The following is a 19,996-nucleotide window of genomic DNA, read 5'->3' on the forward strand; positions in this document are numbered from 1 at the left end:
TTATTAAGATTTAAATTGCTGTGTTGCTTTTTAGTTGCATGGTTGGCACGTTCTTTTACAATTGTTACCTGTTAAAACATCCGTTTAGAGTGTTAAAACTGTTAGTGTACTTGCTTGGCTAAAGGCATCCTGAATTTAGGGACCATTCACTTTGTCCATCTGGAATTCCCCCAAAGTTGAATTGTTTGTGCAGATGGGTGTCCTGTTTTCTTCCTTATGAGCTGAACCACTTAGTAAAGCTTGCCAAACCCAGTCAGAAAAGAAAAGCGCAAAAACATCTTCTCCATCAAGAAGATGAAAAACCCTTTTCTTTTTGAAAATTTAGTTATGCCTTCTGGTTGTGCTACATCCAATAAACATAATAGCATAAATGTATCTCAAGAGCTTTGACCATAGTTTTTCAATTTCAGTGTCTTCTAGTTGCACATTTAGTTGTCATCATCTACTGTATTTAGAGCCATATTGCTGTGATTGGAAGACTTGTTAGAACACTGTTATTGAGAGAATTCTATAATAGAATTGACAACCTACAATAATATCTTACATTACAAAATGTTCCTCATTCAAAGCCTTTCTCCACACCCACACAACTTTATAGTGCCTCTCTCTGAGACCTCTGAGTCCAACAATGTGGCAACATGTAAGGCCAATGGATGTTTCCTTTGCTCTCTGTTCAAGGCCACTAAATTTGGACTGGGCTCCCACATATTGATAAAATCACAGGGGCTGCCCTGGTGCCTTTCAAGGTGAGGAGGCCTTATAGTCTTAAACTACTTAACAGTAAAAGGAGGACTCAGTGGGTCCTGTCTTCTGAACTTGGGACTCACAATGAATTATGAGAGCAGTCTGTTTACCTGAGGACAAGAAACATTTCTACTGGGTTTTACTATAACTAGACACTCAGCATGTGTGTGTCCTGGGAGGGAGGAACCATATTTCATTCTTCAAGGCAAGGCCCTAGCTGACATTTTTTGCTAAAAGCGTTTTTATGTTCCTGCATGTTATGGTTGTTTGGCTGGATCCCATTTGGTCTGTTCTGAAAAAAAGATTTTCAGTGTTTGACACAGGTGGACTCTCACACAGCAGGTATTTGAACAATTTAGCTTGTGTGCCCCAGTATAATCTCATGACCCTGGATTTTTTGGAAAGACCAGTCTTTCCTGACAGCAGGAGTCCTCGTGTGTAAAATGATGTCCTGAAAGATACTTTTCCCAGATATGAAATGAAATGATGAAACAGAGAGCAATTTTTAAACAAAGGATTAAGAATAGAAGGGCTCACATGAATGGATATGGTGATCTACTAGTGATTAAAATACACTATGTATACACATATATGTAATGCATTACACACATGTCTATGAATTAAGATAGCTATTGTTTATATGTCACTATGTGATTTTGAAGCAATCCATTGGATGGGTCGAAAATAAGAGTCCCCACTGATGCAGTCTTTCACATTTCAGTACACAATGTGTGGTGCAAATGAAGACCACTGCACAGTTTAATCCTATCCCTGTCTAGGTGCGAGTCATCACATTTTCCTGTATACTACCTAAATGTTTCCATAAAATTTATCATAAATAAGAGCTGTGTTAAATTAATGATTTTAAATTAAAATAATGAGATGTCGTTTAATGTGAAAGTTCAGTTACTGGCAGGAATGAGTGCTTTATTTCAGAGGGAAGGTTTGTTTTAGAGGGGGGAGAAACTCACTTAACCCCATGGACCCCACACCCCAACCAAAACAACAGCAACAACAACAAACAGACCTATGGCCCAGTGCATAAATCACAGTGGCAAGTTTTCACATCAAAAGTTCACATTCTTAAATATGTATTTTCTATAGTTCTTAAATATTCATATTCTTAAATATTCATTTTTATTAATAAACTAACATTGAAACATATTGCCTGATCTCTCCCTTACAGTGTTGCAGTCATCTTGCTTTTCCAGCACCAAAAGTGCCTTGCACTTCTGACCTGTTTATGATATTTATCACTTGATTTGAAGTGATTAGTTGTAGCAACAGCAAACCTAAAATGTTTAATTTGAGATGGATGCCAACAGTTACCAGCAGAGAAGATGAATTAAACATGTTGGCTAACTCCTTTATGATGGATTTCCATCTCTTGATCCACATAGGTTAATTGAAGTTCAACGCAATCTTATTTTGTGAGGAATCTATTAGGATGCTACTAACTGCAATCTTAAATCACAATAATGCCATCTTGGAAGGAAATTGTCATTATGTAGTGTGCACAGGAAATGTTAATTTTAAGAACATTTCAAAACAGAAACACATTTGCAGCCAGCAGTGGAAGCATCAGTCAAATGCTTCACTTTGGGAAACAGAGCTACAAAAAAATTTAAATAGACAAATGAAAGCATCAAAACATTTTTGATAAGACACACTCTGGGATTTTCATACAATTAAAAGGCTTATTTAGAAAAACACTTGTGATAGTTTGAGGGTGACAAATCCACTCACCCCATCCCAAAATCTGTATGACTGGTTCTGACAGCTATAGATCAGTAGGGGTCAGTGGATGAACTAAGCTACTTGCACTCTAGGAAGATGGCATGGTCTCTCACTCACACTGCCAAGCACTGCTGCACAGCTTGATTGAAAAGAGTTTTAGTGATTTACACAGAGATGGAAAATATGCTTCAATGATTCTAACAGAGAACCACAGTTTTGTATGGACCAGGTGTTTTGACCAAAATAACTTTTCTGCCCTGTATCTTCTATTCCATTCTCATTGCTATGCGTGCCCTATAAGATAGCACCATAGTTCATTCTTTGTTAGTACTGTGTCGCACCGTCTGTCTGTATTGTGGAGCACGTAGCAAGCTATGTTTATGTTGCTCCTAGTTACTGATGGAGACTGTTGCACCAATGAAATCCTCTGTCAACTAAATAAAGTGTCACTCGATTTATGGTGTGACTGAGCAATAGTCCACCTGCGTGTTCTGTAAAGCAAAGGTCCTAAGCCATTTGCACAATTGTGACTTGCACACCACATTCAATGTTTTTTCGTCTTCGTTTTCATCTTTTTTTGGTTAAGGATAAGGATTCTTAGATTGTAATACATATCCTTATTCTTAATCATATAAGCACACATTTTGTAAAATTTTGTTGTAGACATGATTCGCTGTTCACATCTGACTCACATTTATTAGCTCAAGAATATTATTACTGATATATTTCCCTAAAAACATTAAATAATCATTTATTCAGCCAGACTACCTCTAAAAGTTAAGGCCGTTGGGTTTTACTGGCATCAGAAGGAGGCGCCTTGTATAACACCAATTGTTTGTTGTGCTCTGTGTTTTTTTCTGGACACACTGTTCTGATTCTGGTCATGTTTTAAAGCTGGGAGATGGGAATTCCCAACATATTTTATGGGTTCTGTCATTTGCCAAAAATACTTCTGGAGCTCATGTATCTGTATTTTTTGTTTCTTTGTCTTGTGCAGTTGGCAATGACTTTGAAAAGTGGGATAATGAAGTCAGTCAGTGGTTGCTCATTGGTTTTAGTACAGACAGTTATGGTTACAGTTATGGTACTGTGCCATACCCAAATATACAATTTGCTAACCAGATCTCTGTCACACAATCAGCAACGGACAGCGCCTTTTCCTGTACCTTTCACACATGCTATCAGCCCAATAAGGATGATAAGAAAGAAAATTTAAACCTAAAGTTGTAGCAAACATTTTACATGGTGAAGAGTGAACTACTTTTTTGTTTGCCCAGGCATCCAGACCAAATACTGAAATGACTGCATTTTTACAGACATTCACGTGAAACATTTGGATAAATCAGAGGCATTAATTTTTAAGAGGCCTGCCAGACTCCCAGCACGTAAGCCAGCCTCTTCACAGTACAGTTGATTATTCAAAATTTGACCTGCCCCTATTGTTCCATCTGTTGTTAAAAAATGTGGTGAAAATTTAGTTGACTTGGATTAAAATGTCAACTGCCTTGTCATAGGTCTTCCTCAGAAAGAGCCATCACCCCTTGCTGCTACTAGTCTGAGCTCAGATGGAAATGATAAATTAAGGCAGAGCTAAGCAAAGCTGCAGACAGGGAGGTCTGCTGTGCTGCTGATCTTGGGTGAGTCAAGAGCAGTGACTAGGGGTGGAGTTTAGGAAGAAATGGGGCGGGAATAGTTTTACACAAGTCCCACTTTCGCTTTTCCTTCAGAGAAACGATGGAATGACTGTTTATAGGGCCTGGCCCTCTCAGGGCAAGTTGTACTTCCTAAAAGGGGTTGCACAGCTAAATCATCATCACATGTGTGTCTAGAGCAAATTTACACATAGCCTGAAAGCTCAGCCTCCAGCAGCCATATGAACATGCTCCATGTAAGTGCTAGGTTTGTGTCTTAGTTGTCTTTGGACAATGGCTGCCTATTGCAGCTGTAAATAATCTGGACTTTCATTGCCAGATTGCCACCTAGCATCTGAAGCATTTTGCTTATTTTCCTCTCACAGGTTCATGAAGAATGGTGGCTCTGTTGTTGATGCAGTTACGTGGCAACAGTAGGTATTCTACCCTTTAATTTCTAATTAAATTCTGCATTACAGAGGTTCTCTTTTCATTACTTTAGGAGCTGTGTCCATATATGTATAATCACATGCAAAGTCATGTATTTAAAAAGAACTATAGTCTTAGAGCTATAGAAATCTGTACTAAAGAAAATCTAAGCACTATAAAAATACTGTACTCCTTCTGACTGCTAAAAATGTAAGCATTCCTAAGCAGTTTAAACTAAAATTACTAAATGTGTCTAAATAAATGTGATTTAAAAAGTGTCTTCAGCAACCAAACTATTGCTTAATGCTTTCATACAAAATCACTAGAATGCAGAACCATTTTTGGCCACTTTTCTTTGTATACCCCAGCCCATAATTGCTGACACCTGCTGAATGGGAGAGGGCTAGAAGGTATAACTCACACTCCATCCAAAAACATGCACACCTAATTTGAGCCTTTCTTCCTAATCTCATTAAACACAATTACTTTGAAGTGATGTAAAATGGTGCATGCCTGTCAGCAGCTGGTTCTGATAATAGCCAAGCTAGTTAAAACCCAAGCAAGTTTATTTCTGTATACTAAAACACGAATCTGTTGGTTGTCTTTTTTAAGCAATACTATAAGAAAAAAATATGACTGCTACTGTTCCATTATAGGCATAATATGTTGGCTATAATATGTTGACTATAAAAATGAGCAATAAGAGAGAATTACAAGAGAGAGAATTTAAGAGAATTACATTCATTCATCTTGATTTTTAAAGACTAATCTGTGGTCTGTGGTGCATTCCACTCTGTAGCTCAAGGGATTCCAGCGACAGTTCACCAAATTGTTGAGTGTAGTAGCTTCCAGAGCTAAAAATACTGGGGTTTTTTTTGTTGTCTGAATGAATGGTATGCATTTTTGTTTTATTAGATGTATTCTGTTTCACCAAGATGTGTTCCAGCTGTGACCGTGTTCCTACCAGCTAAAAACAAAACATAAATTAGATTATTACTTTGAAGGAGAGGGAAAGAGGCACGGGTAGCATCAGTATGGAGAGATCTGTTGTGGAAGACATTTACTAAATGCTGTTACAGTATGTGGCATTTGGCTATAAAACTAAGATTTCCCATTGTTCTTTCTTCTAGCTCTTATTCAGACACAGTACAACCTAGGGGCTGATATGGACTTGGCTGTGCAATATAGTGTTTTGTAGCTGGAAGTTTATTTCTCAGTCAGAATGTTTTTGGACAACTGGTTATATTTCTGACTTGCAGGTTGGCTGGTCACGTATCAGCTAGAGCTGTGGCTACAAGCTTTGTTTTACAGCATGAGGAAACACTGGTGCTTCTAGTTTAACACTCCTCTCTATGTGAATGCCTTCTGGCTTCCTGCTACCAAAATAAGTGTCTCTATAAAGCTTTATTAAAAAACAAGCAGCTCTGTTGAGCTCTGTAGTAAATGCCTTTCATGTATCGTGATCCATGCTCCACTATCTAGAACAAGCTTTTGTTTCTTTTTTGTGAGTATAGTAATTTTGGTGCCCTTTAATTGGTTCTGCTGCAGTTTTCTTAATTGTTTTGAGTAATTCAAGCCATCAAGTGCTATATTACTTTTACGGAAATTGGCAGACACTCTTATCCAGAGCAACTTCCAAAATATTAAATGTACATAATGATCGAAAGCCATCAAAATTGTAAGGTTGTGTGTAGGTGTGCATTATCTGCCTCAGTTAGATCGCCCCATGTATCTACAACAAGACAGTGAGTTAGGAGAGCTTTCCCAGTCTCAAGTCTTCTGTTTCTGAAAATACACTAACTGCCCAGTGTGGACTCATTAATCCAAAGGTCAACCTTAATTAAGGCAAAATAATTAAAATAAGGAAAATACGGTGTCAGTTAGAGGAATTGAAAAACACCACCCACAATGGTAAATTCAAACTATATGCTCACACATTCACCTTTGTAATTATACAGTTGGCACCTTGAGCTCCACCTTTTACAACTCCTCTCTCTCTCTCTCTCTCTCTCTACATCCTTTCCTTTTTTACCTTAGCTTTCTATAGTTTCAAACAGATGTACTGATCATTTGACCAGTGCCCAAATTCAGGTCACAAACGGGCACCCTTTAGCTCTGTTTACAAATACTACATGTAGATGCCCTGCATGAAATGTTTAAAAACTCACCACTGGCTATTGATTTTTAACTATATAACATAAGTGATACCATCACCTGTTCAATTTATGGACGTATTCTATGTGGTGCAATGAAGGCCAGTCCTTCACTCTTTTCTGTGCTTTATGCTGTATCAACAGCTTTCTGTTGCCTTGCATGCACAGTGCTTCACACTTGTCTCTTTTTTAAATCTCTCCCCCTTTCCCTCCACTCCAGACATACTGTCTGTTTTTAGAGTTGTTTATTCAAAACAATGCCAGCATGGCTTGTGAAGAAACCACTAATGTAGCACACAATCTGCAGCTAAAATACCACTAATGGAGGAGCACAGGCTGAAAATAATGTGGTAGAGGGGAAGACAGCTTGTTCATTGCTGTTTGAGATCCTACCATAATGAAGATTTGTTGCCTATAAGCTTGTGCAGTCCTAGTGCTAGTGGGGCTGTAAATTGTGAGGGTCAGTGTCCACAGAGGCCCACCAGTCCTTCAGCCTGGTGAGAATTTCAGATGATTTGCTCAAAACCAGTGGAGTTCACAGAGACCCCCTGCTTTCCTCACCCCATTACCATATGCTCAGTCCAGCGCTACTTCATCCAGAGCTCCTCTCTCATCATTTGACGTGTCTGTATTTGGCTGGAAGCAGTCCTGCGTCTTGTCACTGCCATGTCCCTTGACGACTTAATATGGTTCACACACTAAATCTCTTAGCTGTTTCACTTGAAACCTGCATACTGATCTTAACGGTTTATGAGTTTACTTCAAATTTTGCGCATTTAACACTACAGCAGAGAGTAAAAAATGTGTACTTGGACATTTCAGATGATACCGTTAAAACAGCAAGGCTAATTAGTTTCCAGTGAATAAGCTTTCAAGTCTCATTTTCAGGCTGCCATAACTTTCAGGCATTTTGAATAATGTTGCAGTTCTCTATATAATGTCTGTACCATTATAACATTCAAATGCTGTAACACTATACTGAGTCAGTAAAGTTAGGTAAAGGTCACAGAAAGATGTATGTAAACAATATACTTTATTTTTTTATTTATTTGAGTAGTTGGCTACATACTCTGGGATCTCAGGATGGCCTTAGTGTGCTGGTATCTCTGGAAATAGAGTAAACATTGTGAGCTAACTGAATGGGTCATGTCTTACCGAGTTATATTCTGGTCTGCGCAGTTACTACATTGACAGGCGAGTGACTAAAGTGGAGGACTTTATGAAGACACGGCTTCTGGATACCCTGACAGATCAGATCACAAAGGTGTTGAAGGTATGTTTCTCTGGAGAAAAAAAATAGTACTATAGATATTATGAAAAACAAGTCATTCTTTGCAGTTTATGTGATCAAAGAGCCACTGCTCCTTATCACCACTTCCATTCTGTGGGGGAAAAGTTAAAAGTTTATTGCTAAAATAAAAAATTAATAAATAAATAAAAAAGCAATAAATAAAATAAATAAATAAATAAAATAAATAAAATAAAAAAGCAATAACATAAAAGTTTATTGCTGTGTGTTCTTCCTTCAAACCAAACAGCTATGCTGTTAGTGTCTGGGGAGTGAAGGTAGTAAAGTCCCTTTTGTCTTCATTAGGTCCTTGCCTCTTAATTATCCCACTGTGCTCTTTTTCTCAGGTGCACCATCCTAACAAGCCATAGTCAGTTTGTTGGTGGGGCTTTAGCCAAGGGAGTAATGGTTAGGACACAGTAGGCGGGGAGGGGCTTTGGGCTGAAGAGAAGTTTCTTAGCACTCAGACTCCGTGCCACATCACACCCTAGCTCTGGTGTAGGAACAGTCCCGCTGGATTTATGTGCACGGTTTTACAGCACAAAAAAGAAAGCGCTCTCCCATGAGTCTTCCTCTCTAAATATGCAGCCATCCTGTTTAATGTATGTCAGGCTCACATCTGGAAGAGTGTTCCCCACTAAGGAGAAAAAAAGATACTGGCTCCCTTCACAAATATCAAATAAATGAAAGCATCTTATTCCTTATTCTGAGGTAATGGGTCAGCAGTTAGTAACCATCCTTGAATATGATGTCAGAACAACAGACATGTTAGCCTGTGCTTTTAAAAGTTAGAGTTGCCTATTAAACTATGGCTCACACACTTATCAAATGTTTCCAAAGTGATACTGTAGGCTCTTGGCCACAAAAGAAAACAAGAACTCAGTGTCAAAGTGAGTTTTTGTCCTTCTTGGTATAGTTTCAGGTGTTTTAAGAATGGTCAGGTGGTGCATTATGAGGATTTGTGCACTGCTTCCAGGGTCAGTGCTTCACCACTATAATTAAACACCAATTAATTTTTCTTTCTTTGGTGACTATTTATTAAAAATTGATGGAAACCCAAAATATAACCCAGTGGTTCCTTACCTATATCATAGGTTTGAAGCTGAAATAAAGAAAATGATTGAAGAATGTTAGAAGACCTTTTGATAGGTAATGCTGCTCTGCAGCTAGTTATGGTAATATTTTTGCAACTAAAATATTTGTGTGGTTTTGTGTAATAGATACTTTTGTTCAACATTTTGGCCAGGAAGATATAAGGTCACAACAAGTAGACAGTAAATAAATAAGGAAAACAAGTTTGTAGTTTTAGTTTACTGTTAAAACTATTCCAAGATTATGAAGCATATTAGAAAACATTTCCAAAGATCACTGAACAGAGTAGGCTCTTTTTGTGAGGATAATCCAAATTTTATGTGCCAAAGCTTTGTCTTTTCATCATTTAGAACCTCTCTGAGGTATACCCATAATTGTTAAAGGGTTGTTAAAACCTTAAAGTCCCAGAAGATACAACTGGGTCCAGACTTTTATTCTTCATTCTTGTGATTATATACTTTTCATATTCCTTTCAGTGTAGTTACTGAATAATTCACATATGTCACTGTGCACTCTCATGAAAATAAGACAGGACTTTAGGAGGATAAAAATCAGCTAGTGAATCCATTAGGGAATGTTTCACAATGGAAACAAACGCAGTATTTTAGATTTCTTTGGAAATATGATCATACACAGGACCATAACCAGGAATAGAACTTGTGTTGCCCTCATACACCACTTTGTAATCTCCTTTATGCTTTGTACTATTTCAGTGTTGTTACTACCACAATGTCCATAATGTCTCCTCACTTCTTACTTGCCCTCTTACTACTTTGAGAACTTATTTACTTTATTAAATAATTATTTACTTATTTACTTTATTTACTGATTTACTAAAACCTAAACAAATTCAATCTATAGTTTTACATTTATGTTCACGGATATTATTATTAGCTGACGTCTCCTACAGTTCAGCATTTCACTGTTAGACTGTTTTGGTGGGGCACCATATGCTACTTTGCTAGGTTAGCATTTAACAACTCTATAACAGATAAAAGCATAACAATTAGAGCCAAGTCCATAGCTACCAGCTCTTTGACATTGATTAAAAAAAAACAAATGGGTCGCTGCTGTTTGAGTAGTATTGGGCCACATGCTTTTATGCAATATTGGCTACAATCCACCATAACATTATTAGAATGTCATTGCCGTATTTAGTATAATAATTATGAGATATGTAGGGAGAAGAAACTGGGTCTTGGTGTCCTCATAGCTAGCTATGGCTCAGATTGCACAGTGGTAAGAAAAAAACAAAACATTTATGAACCTTATACGTAACGTTATAATTTACTTTTGATAGTTATAACTATTGATCTTCATTAATAATAAGGAAAGTTATGTTTGAAAAACACCACACAAACATTTTTCAGTGCTAATTATTTAACAAACATTAAGTTAATTAAAACAGCACATGAGCCCTTATATATTTAATAACTGGTGGAACCTCCTAATCCCAACCAGACATTTTCTGTATTTGTTTAGTTCTGCACAGTGGTTGTTAAATAAAGATATCTTTCTTTACTATTATTACATAGATGAATATCAGACATTTTAGGAACCATGCATGTTATTTGTATTACACTGTTCACAACTGTATATACAATATAAGTAACAACAACAGTCCTGAAATAGAACTATGGAGCACTCCTTAAGGAAGATCAAAAAGCCTACTAAAGAAGCTCTACATTGAGTTCTCTCAGGAACTTATGGCTAATTCATAGAACAAATATCCTGGAGAATCCAGAAAATAGAAAATAAGAGAACAGTCTGTGCTGTGTCTCTAATGAAACCAATGGGTTAGTGATCATTCAGCATTATATCACATTAATACTTGCGATATAATGCATCATCTTCAAAGATTTTAATGGTTGTCAAAAAAAATCAGTTGCTCAAATTCATAAACAAATAAATAATCTGAGCTTTATCATTTTTCAATTTTTATTTACCATTTTAGTATTTTTTTCCTGTTTCTTTTATTTAATATAAATAAATAATTATGGACAACCTTTGTCCTTTTGCAGATTGTTCATATTCATACTCCTGAAAAGAGAGTGTGGTTTGGTGGAGTTGGACCTGAATGGGCTGGAGGCATCAACAATCTGTCAGACACATTTGCTGCTGGCTTCTTGTAAGTACCGCTGTACCACCACCTAGTTAAGAAAATAGTGGCATGAATTCTTACCCATCCAAATAATAAATAAACACTTCTATGCATTATTGTACACAATTATATATTACTATAATCTTTGCACTAATGTACATTATAATTATGTAAGGCATAATGTACAACAACCAGCTGCTCATTTTTGTGAAATCAAGAATGATAGGGAGCTCAGGACCCTGATGCGGCTTTCATTTTGTGATGATGTGCATGATCACACTAATTACACAACTGTGTAAACAAGATATCGATGTGATGTCACTAACTAATGGTTTTTAATTAGTTTTATTAGTCAGCTGCCAGCTTCCACTAAAAAAAATACTCAGATCTACTTAGCTAACAATGGTCAAGCGCTGGTTGCCTATAGCAACAGTTTCCACAAAATAATTTCTCAACCTCAACCAATCAGAATTGATAAAGCAACAGTACAGAAAAGACTGTTATCATAATGGCACACAACCTGCAGGGTTATTGATTTTATGCAAAAAAAAAAAAAAAAAAAGAAAAAAAAAAGTAAAGCAAGTCCTGAACATTTCAAATATGTTCAGCTCTGTTACCAGCCGAGTTATTTACCATAGCTGTAAAATAATGGTAGCACACACACATACATATACACACACACTTATAAAGTGTGTATATATATATATATATATATATATATATATATATATATATATATAAAAATATGTTTGTGAATTTTTAATTTGGCTTAGGTGGCTGAACACTCTTGGAATTTCTGCAATGCAAGGAATTGATGTTGTACTTCGACACACTTTTTTCGACTATGGTTACAGTCACCTAGTGGACCAGCACTTCAATCCTTTGCCTGTAAGTTAACTCTCAGTTGTAGCAATGCAACAAAACAATATGGTGTAGCAGGGTCAAATCCATAGACAAGCCTGAGCACCTTTCCTTAAATTTGAAAATATTACAAATAACAGGCATAAAACAGGTGAATTCTGATGCAGAAAAAGGCATGGCTATAATAAATAGCATTTTCTGCTCTGAAACATACAAATAATTATAGGATTATAGGTATGTTGTACTATAAAGGCATGTTATATGATTATAGGCATGTTGCACTTACATACATACATATTTTTAATTAGGCATGCCTATCTTATAAACGCAATTTATAGGTATACAATTACAGAGGGCAGCCTTTAATTAGTAGGTATATGTTTATAGGTTTATAGGTTTATACTATCTATCCTATTAATCACTAGTCAGTTTTTGACCACAGAGCCACTGCTGCCTGTTTTTGTTTGTTGGTTTGTTTTGTTTTGTTTGTTTTTTCAGACCATTCTTAACAAGCTAGTGACAATGCTTCTGTGCTGACAAGGTAATGGGTGTTGCCTGTTATGAGTGCATCATAAACAGCAGAGTTTCTGGAGTTTTTACAAGTGTAAACAAATTAACAATGAGCAAAATATAATAAGGAATGAACAACGAACACTTGCTCATTCAATAATGGACATTCAAAAAACATTTTTGGAATTGTAAGAAATATTATTTTAAAAATGTAATGAATAAATACAATATTAAGACAATTTAGCACAGCATTTATAATGTTTACTGACCTCCAGGTTACACTCTCTGCCTTGCTGTGAAGCTCTTTCAGTCTCACGAGCCAGTGAAGCTCGGAGATGGTTCTCTATAGTCTGTTGCCTGGGCACTTTGCAGCCTTTCCCGTGGGACCTATTAGCCAAGATGAAAGGTGTTTAATGGTGCTGAATACTGGGCAGCTGATGTGAGGTATAATTGTAAGTTGCTTTGGATAAAAGCATCAGGTGCGCTGAAACTCGAGCCCTCTGTCAAACAGCCGAGTACAGTGTCACCTGGGCCCCCACTAGCCCCCAAACATGTGTGCTCCTCTGTGGGTGTGGAACAGCTAGATCCTAACAGACATGCAACCTGAGCTTAGACCATTCTGTACGTAGCTACTACAATGACACGAAACACCTTCATGCTAACAGGCCAGACCAGCTTGCACTGAGTGCCTCACTCTAGTAATGTTTAGAGGTAAGCCGCCTAGAGACAGGGCTAGCAAAAAAAAAAAATCAATGAAATAGTGTCTTGGCTTTCTATCTATCTATTGATCTAATATATATATATATATATATATATATATATATATATATATATATATATATATATATATATATATATATATAATTTTATTTTTATTTTTTTCCCCTATTGTTTCTTATGTGAGGGTGTTTTAATACTGCTATTATGTTGCTATTTTTCTTTTTTGTTTTGACTACAGTATAAAACAAACAAACATTTTGGAGTAGAACTGCTTAAATTTGATAAGGATTTTAAATAAACCAATTACATGCTATTGGCAGTTGGACAACAGTGGGCATGGAGGTTAAACTATTAGTAGTTGAGTTTTGAATAGGCAATGAACATGATATTGTGAGATCTCACAGTATACACTGCAGGGACTTTGACACAACTACAAGGAACTGAATTAAGAAATCAGTGCGCAGACTGGCCAAGGATAAGATGATTCTACCTTTCATAATAGCTTCATAATAGACTGGAAGCAAGCTGCCACTGATAGTGTTTTTGTCCCAGCCCACCACTGTAGAGCAGGACCCTTCAGGCTACTGTCTCAAGATTTAATCCAGGAGCCTCACACATAGCTAAAGGGAAACATTTTTATCAATTTATAATCATGCCAAGATATTATGAAAATTATTCACTAATGATTCTCAACAACAAAGTGAAAATTAAGGAACATCTTATTTCTAAATCAGGCTTTGGAGTAAATATGGTGATATACTTTTTTTAGACAATGGAAAACATGAAAAAAAAACTAATATTTGGATTAACACAACTTTTTAAATTCAAATATATGTTGAAACTTAGCTGGTATGATAATACACAGTGTGACATCATCATGACATAGGGGAACAGGTAATATTCCAGATCTAAGTTATCTTAGCCCAACATGCCTATAAATGATAATCCTGTATAATTCTGTTTCTTGTTTGACTTTTGTCAAAGCCTTCTCATTTTGACAAGTTCAATATCTCTGGTGAGTCTTAGGAATAGCTACCCCCTGCTGGGATCACAATGCTTTAAACATAGCTGGGTGTCTGTGGGAACTGCCAGACTTCCCACTGTGAGAATTCACAACAGGCCCAACCTGTCGGCCTGCAGAGAAATTTATGTCCCAGCCCACTTTCTTTAATCCTTCACTCAAGCCTGCAGGGACAGCTGAAACCCACTGCCTCTCCATGTTTTGGGTCTAGCCCAAAAATCCTCTCCTTCTCTTCCTAGTCACTTGGCTTATCATTTTCCATTTTGTAATTCCACTATTTTCAGTTTCTCCCAGTAGTTGTCATTTTTTTTCAATATATGTTGCAAGAGAAGGGAATTCATGGCTGTCAAAGGCTGCCATTAGGCTGATCTATGACCAAGTAAGGTAACTACCAGGTATCTTAGTCTTTAATGAGTTAATCACAACACAAAAGAAAGTTTAAAGTTAGTTTAAACATATTGAAATGTTCAAAATACAGCCTATAGAGCTATTAGTCAATAAATGTGTTCATTTTGACAAATAATTATATACTGCACTTCTCTAAATCACTGTCATAATTATTACATTACTATTATTGCCTGTTATTACTGGGTCTGTATATAGTTAATCTGTTATCTAAGTATTGGTGTATAGTTAAATACGTAGTTATATAGTCTATAGTTATGTCCTTTAATCTTAATGTTTGTGGCATTAATGAGGTCTTTGTAAAGTCTGACTTCAGTTTACTATTGTAAGTTGATGTGGAATTACTGAGACATTATTATAATGTGCCCAACAGTATGCAGATTGCTTTGTTGCATGTTCAAAAATCTGCATCCACATGACCGCCATAGCTTTACTGTCCCAAATTTATCATAAGTGAATCCCATGCTGAATTTCGAATTTTGAAAATACTGACATATATTTTTTTGACCAAGTATGCAGATGCACTACAGGCTCAGTTATTAATAAGGGTAGTGTAGCTGTGTATTCCTGAAGTTAATTAGGAGGTTGAAATAACTACCCAATACAACTGCCACCCTCCAGATGCCCACTACAAGGCAGATGCAGCCATCTGAGAATAAGCACATACAAAACTGCAGCAAAGCTGCACCAACTGCAGCAACTTTTTCATATCATTTTATCAGCTTCATCCGATGATATTTTGTGGCCCTTTGAGCCATCCCTTGAAATGTTGGAATTGCTGTTAGTGAGAATAATTTTGAAATTATTTCAGTATTTAATCTATCATATGTCACAGTAAGAAGAAAGTTCTTTTTAAAAAAGGCATATTTGGCATTACATGAAGTTTCAAAGTAAATGATGTATATTTTAATTTGTGGATGGCAAGTGATGATTTTTGAACATCCAATAGTACATAATGTTCTGCTAAGACTAACTTTTCCCTTCACTATACTGTAGCAGAGATCCAGTATGGTGCTTGCTGCCGGAGCAAATTAAGTTAAAGCTTCCCCGAAAAAAAAAAGAACCCTTTAAATGTTGCCATATGCAAGATTGCATGGGAACTTCCTGATGCACACATGCTGTTTCAAATCCTTTCAATTAGGTATTGAATTTGGGAACTGATGAGACAATTTAAGCTAAACCTACTGTAGTCATAAGCTTGACTGACAGACAGCATGTTGATTCTATTTGCACAATTAATGTTTGTTAATATTTGTAATTATAAACCCACCCTGTATTGTGAACTCCCTGCTATAGTAATAGTTTTGTAAAACCAGGTCATGTTTTGACTACAGATGTTACAGGGAGGAACATTTGCCTATTTATATATTCAGTGTGCTTGTGGCATTACTGTGAATTTCTAAAACTCAATGATTTATAAAGTCCCTTGCACAATACTAAGGTCCATTTAAGGTAAGCACAGAATTAGATTTCTCAGGACACACGTCTCTCAGGAAGGTGATTGTGTGTTCTGGCTTCTGTGCCACAGAGCTGGCTCTTGGGTCTGGCGGTCAGAGCACATATATACCACCTGCAAGATCTGGATTTGAGAAGGTGTGGTTGCTGCCCTTGTTGTGCCAGTATCCAAGATGGACAAGGAAATTTTACATTCCTGGGTCATACTGAATTGGTCATACTGAATCTTAATGCCGTTGTCAAATTCCAGAAATAATTCGACTAATTACAGCAGTTATGTAAAGTGTTATTGACATGGTCATTTTCTTATTTGACAGATAATGAACTACTACCAAATTAAAAGTGCTTTACAATAAATGGATGGATAAATGCAAAAAGAACATCCATAACACTTTTGTTTCTAGTGCGGTGTATGGACTAAAGAATAGGAATGTTTAAAAGTATACAGTTTTTCTTATTGACAATGAACAGCAAGCTTTCTTTATATTGCCTTGAATTCAGTGGAAGATTTTGTTCTGGTCAAAGCAAAAAATGCTTCTAGCTTATACAAGGCAAGGCTTACAAATAATATCTGTAGTAGTATTTCTTCATTTTCTTGCGCATCCAAGAAAATGTCTGTTTCAATAAAAAGCCGAGGCATGGGTGGGCTTCTTTAACCACTGGATAAAAGCACACACAATCCCTACAACAGAGGAGACTGATATGAGACATGCACATTACAGCTGTGATTCTCCATTTGTTTTTCACACTTTTCATCTTCATTTTAGGCAAATATTTAATTCTTACCACAGTGAAATTAAAATTCTTTTTAAAGTTGACATATACTGGGATGAATAACTTGCCTCCTGTGGGCAAAGAAACACTGTCTACCCTTCTTATCTGAGCCAGAATCTTCAAATATTTTTCTTCTTCAGCTAAGATCTACTCTAGTACTCCACTAAGACAGCATATATTAACCTAACATGTGTGTTGACATGCCTTGGCCCTAGTAAATATAGCCAAGAGGGCTTTTCTTTTGTCACATGTGCTATATGTGTGTATTGGTGTTGCAGGATTACTGGCTATCTCTGCTCTTTAAGCGCTTAGTGGGCCCCAGGGTGCTGGCAGTGCATGTTGCTGGCCTCCAGAGGAAGCCACGCCCAGGGAGAGTGATCCGAGACAAGCTGCGCATCTACGCACACTGTACCAGCTCTCACAAGTAGGTTTACCAATATGCCCCTTAAGTGTGCTCACAAAATAATAAAAACCTAAAAATGAATTGCACATTTGTAATGCTGTATTGTGTTAGCACACTGCAGTAGTTAGACCAAGGTAGGTATAGCAGGTAGTCTATGGCTATGGCCTGCATATACTTTAATAGTGTGAGTAAGACCTTGCTGTTTGAATGTCATGCCCAGAGTGGTTAATGTTGTTCCTCATATTTGCTTATGTTGAAGCACATAAATTACTAGACACCCACTCTTTCAGAGTGACTACTCATAAAATGTAACAAGTATCATTTATCAAATATTCAGAAGCTCTTTCTACTGTCACAGACTTGCTGAAAGGCAGTAAAGGCCTTTATCCCAGCTATGTCAGGTTAGAGGGTCTAGGGTTTTTTGGCTGAGGAGCAGCAGGCTAAGGGGACAATAGGAGGGTCTGTCCCCAGACCAGATAAAAAATGCCACCATCCCCTTTGATGGTTATCATTTGCCACAGGATGATGTGCATGGGGCTTGCCGGCTTGTCAACAGCAGTGTAGGCTTACGGCCCACAGACCTCAGCTCAGTTACAGGCCTGTCTTACCACAGCTCCTCCTGGCACCTGGGCTGAGCTTCTTGTACCTTCATCCATAGCTGAAGCTTAACCTTTACATTATATGGAACAGAAATCAGGCTTGAGAAATGCCCCCATATCAAATATTCCTTTACAGCAATGAAAATGCTTTGATCAGTTGACAGTGAATGTCAATAAGTATAGTGAACAAGCACTGATGAGGTCTTGATTAGTTGGTCAGGAGCTACAGTGCCCATGGATGCTGTTGGCCATGAAACTGTTGGACACAGACAGCACATATCAGGTTGCAGGAGGAAACCTGAGGGCACAGACAGCACTGCCAGCTCTGACACAAGTAGAGTAAGAGAGAGAGAATTTTGGGCTTCATCCATGGGGTTCACTTCTTCCATATTGGTTGGAAAAAAATTGCTTTTGAAGTTGGTTTGTGATCTAGCTGAACAGCAAAGTCCAACTAACTTCATAAAGTACTACATTGGTCATTAAACAAAGGGATGACCAAAAATTTTACATTGTGAGGTTTTTGTTCTATTAGTGGCTAGAATGACTGGTTCAGCAAATCATTGACATGTTTTAGCAAAGCCAACTCATCAAACACCCTTATCCAAAACAGGCGTCTGTTTTTTCCCCCCAGTTCTCTCTGCTGCACCAGAGGCAGCATGGTTTGTGCTTTCCATATTTCTTCTGAAGCATTCACTGACATCAAACAAAATATTAAATGTTTATGTTCCCCATGCAAATTCTTGAAAAATGCAGTTTCACAGGACAGTGTTTATTGCCCTTCAATCTTTTTTGTCTGATCTAATGCAGCCAGATAGAAAATCTCTAAGTTACCAAAGTCTATTAAAACTGAGACACCGCATACATATTAAATATGGATTGTTTATTTTTGTTCCTTAGCCTTTTTCAAATTAGTCACTGTATGCCAAGGTATAAGGATGAACATGGATGGGAGGCCATGGGAGCTGCACTCAGAGAGATTACTAACAGGCCTGTCTCACAAAATCCAAGCTCTGACCTGCTCACTTGCTCCTTTGCAACATGTGGTATTCACTAATGCTGTGTTGTTCTTGCTTTTACATTAAGCCCATTATTGAATTTTATCATGTTTGCTTCATCCTTTTGGAAGATATTTAGCTTTGTTTAATATCCCTAAAGTCTGGTCTTCAGCAATTTTAAACCAAAGTGCACTGCTTATGGTAAACGCCCACTGTAACATAAGCACCATCATATACCACACACAGCGCCATTAAGCTTCAAGTCAGATGTGATAGGGGTTCTGATACTTAGCTGTGATAGAAAACAGCTCTTCTTTCCCAGGACCATCCAATGTTCCCTTCAGCTCATGACTAAAACACTGTTTTATTTGGCCATAAACTGAAAATAAACAGCAGTTCTAAAGCTTAATAAAGTGCTGCGGGTTTTTTCTGTATATGGAATTTTAGGACTGCATTTTTCTCTGTTCATCTGAACTACTGCATACCATGTATGTGTTTTTTAATTTGTTTTATTTCTTTTTTATTTATTTTCCATCACTTCATGTACTTTTGTCTTGTCATTCCCTGCAGCCACGGTTATGTCAGGGGATCCATAACAATTTACATAATCAATTTGCATCGGTCACGAAAGAAAATAAAGCTGGCGGGAACATTACGAAATAAAACAGTTCACCAGTACCTGTTACAACCTGCTGGAGAAGATGGCCTTCATTCAAAGTAAGTGCAGGATCAATTGATTATGTAAACCTAAAACATGGACAGCATATAATTTATCCACTTCTGCAATATGCGATGAGTGATTAGAAATGTGTCACACTAAATGTCCACCTTTACTAGTGAAAATTTGGAAAAAAAATGATTAAAATAAAAGCCTATACCCTTGTTGAAAAATGTTCTATGAGCATGTCATGAGACATTTCTCTTTAATATCAGCTATCTGTTGTTCAGCTCATTCACACTACAATGCCTACTGTACTGAAAAATTGGTTTCCCAATTTACTGAAACTATGTAGGTAACAAGGTTGCTGAATGTTCCCCAAACAGATTAGTGTAGAGTGTGTTGAGATCCTAGATAAAG

General features: G+C 37.0%; 1 protein-coding gene across 1 annotated transcript in view; it reads left to right on the forward strand.

Moving 5' to 3' along the window:
* Positions 1-19,996, forward strand: part of hpse2 (heparanase 2) — a 48,044-nt gene that overhangs the window by 22,784 nt on the left and 5,264 nt on the right. Inside the window, exons 6-11 of the mRNA XM_027023732.1 lie at positions 4,499-4,546; positions 7,874-7,967; positions 11,096-11,202; positions 11,949-12,063; positions 17,200-17,345; positions 19,489-19,635. Of these exons, the coding sequence (XP_026879533.1) occupies positions 4,499-4,546; positions 7,874-7,967; positions 11,096-11,202; positions 11,949-12,063; positions 17,200-17,345; positions 19,489-19,635 (657 nt within the window). The remainder of the gene's footprint in view (positions 1-4,498; positions 4,547-7,873; positions 7,968-11,095; positions 11,203-11,948; positions 12,064-17,199; positions 17,346-19,488; positions 19,636-19,996) is intronic.

Source organism: Electrophorus electricus, chromosome 11 (assembly GCF_013358815.1).
Source record: "Electrophorus electricus isolate fEleEle1 chromosome 11, fEleEle1.pri, whole genome shotgun sequence".
NCBI classification, from domain to species: domain Eukaryota; kingdom Metazoa; phylum Chordata; class Actinopteri; order Gymnotiformes; family Gymnotidae; genus Electrophorus; species Electrophorus electricus.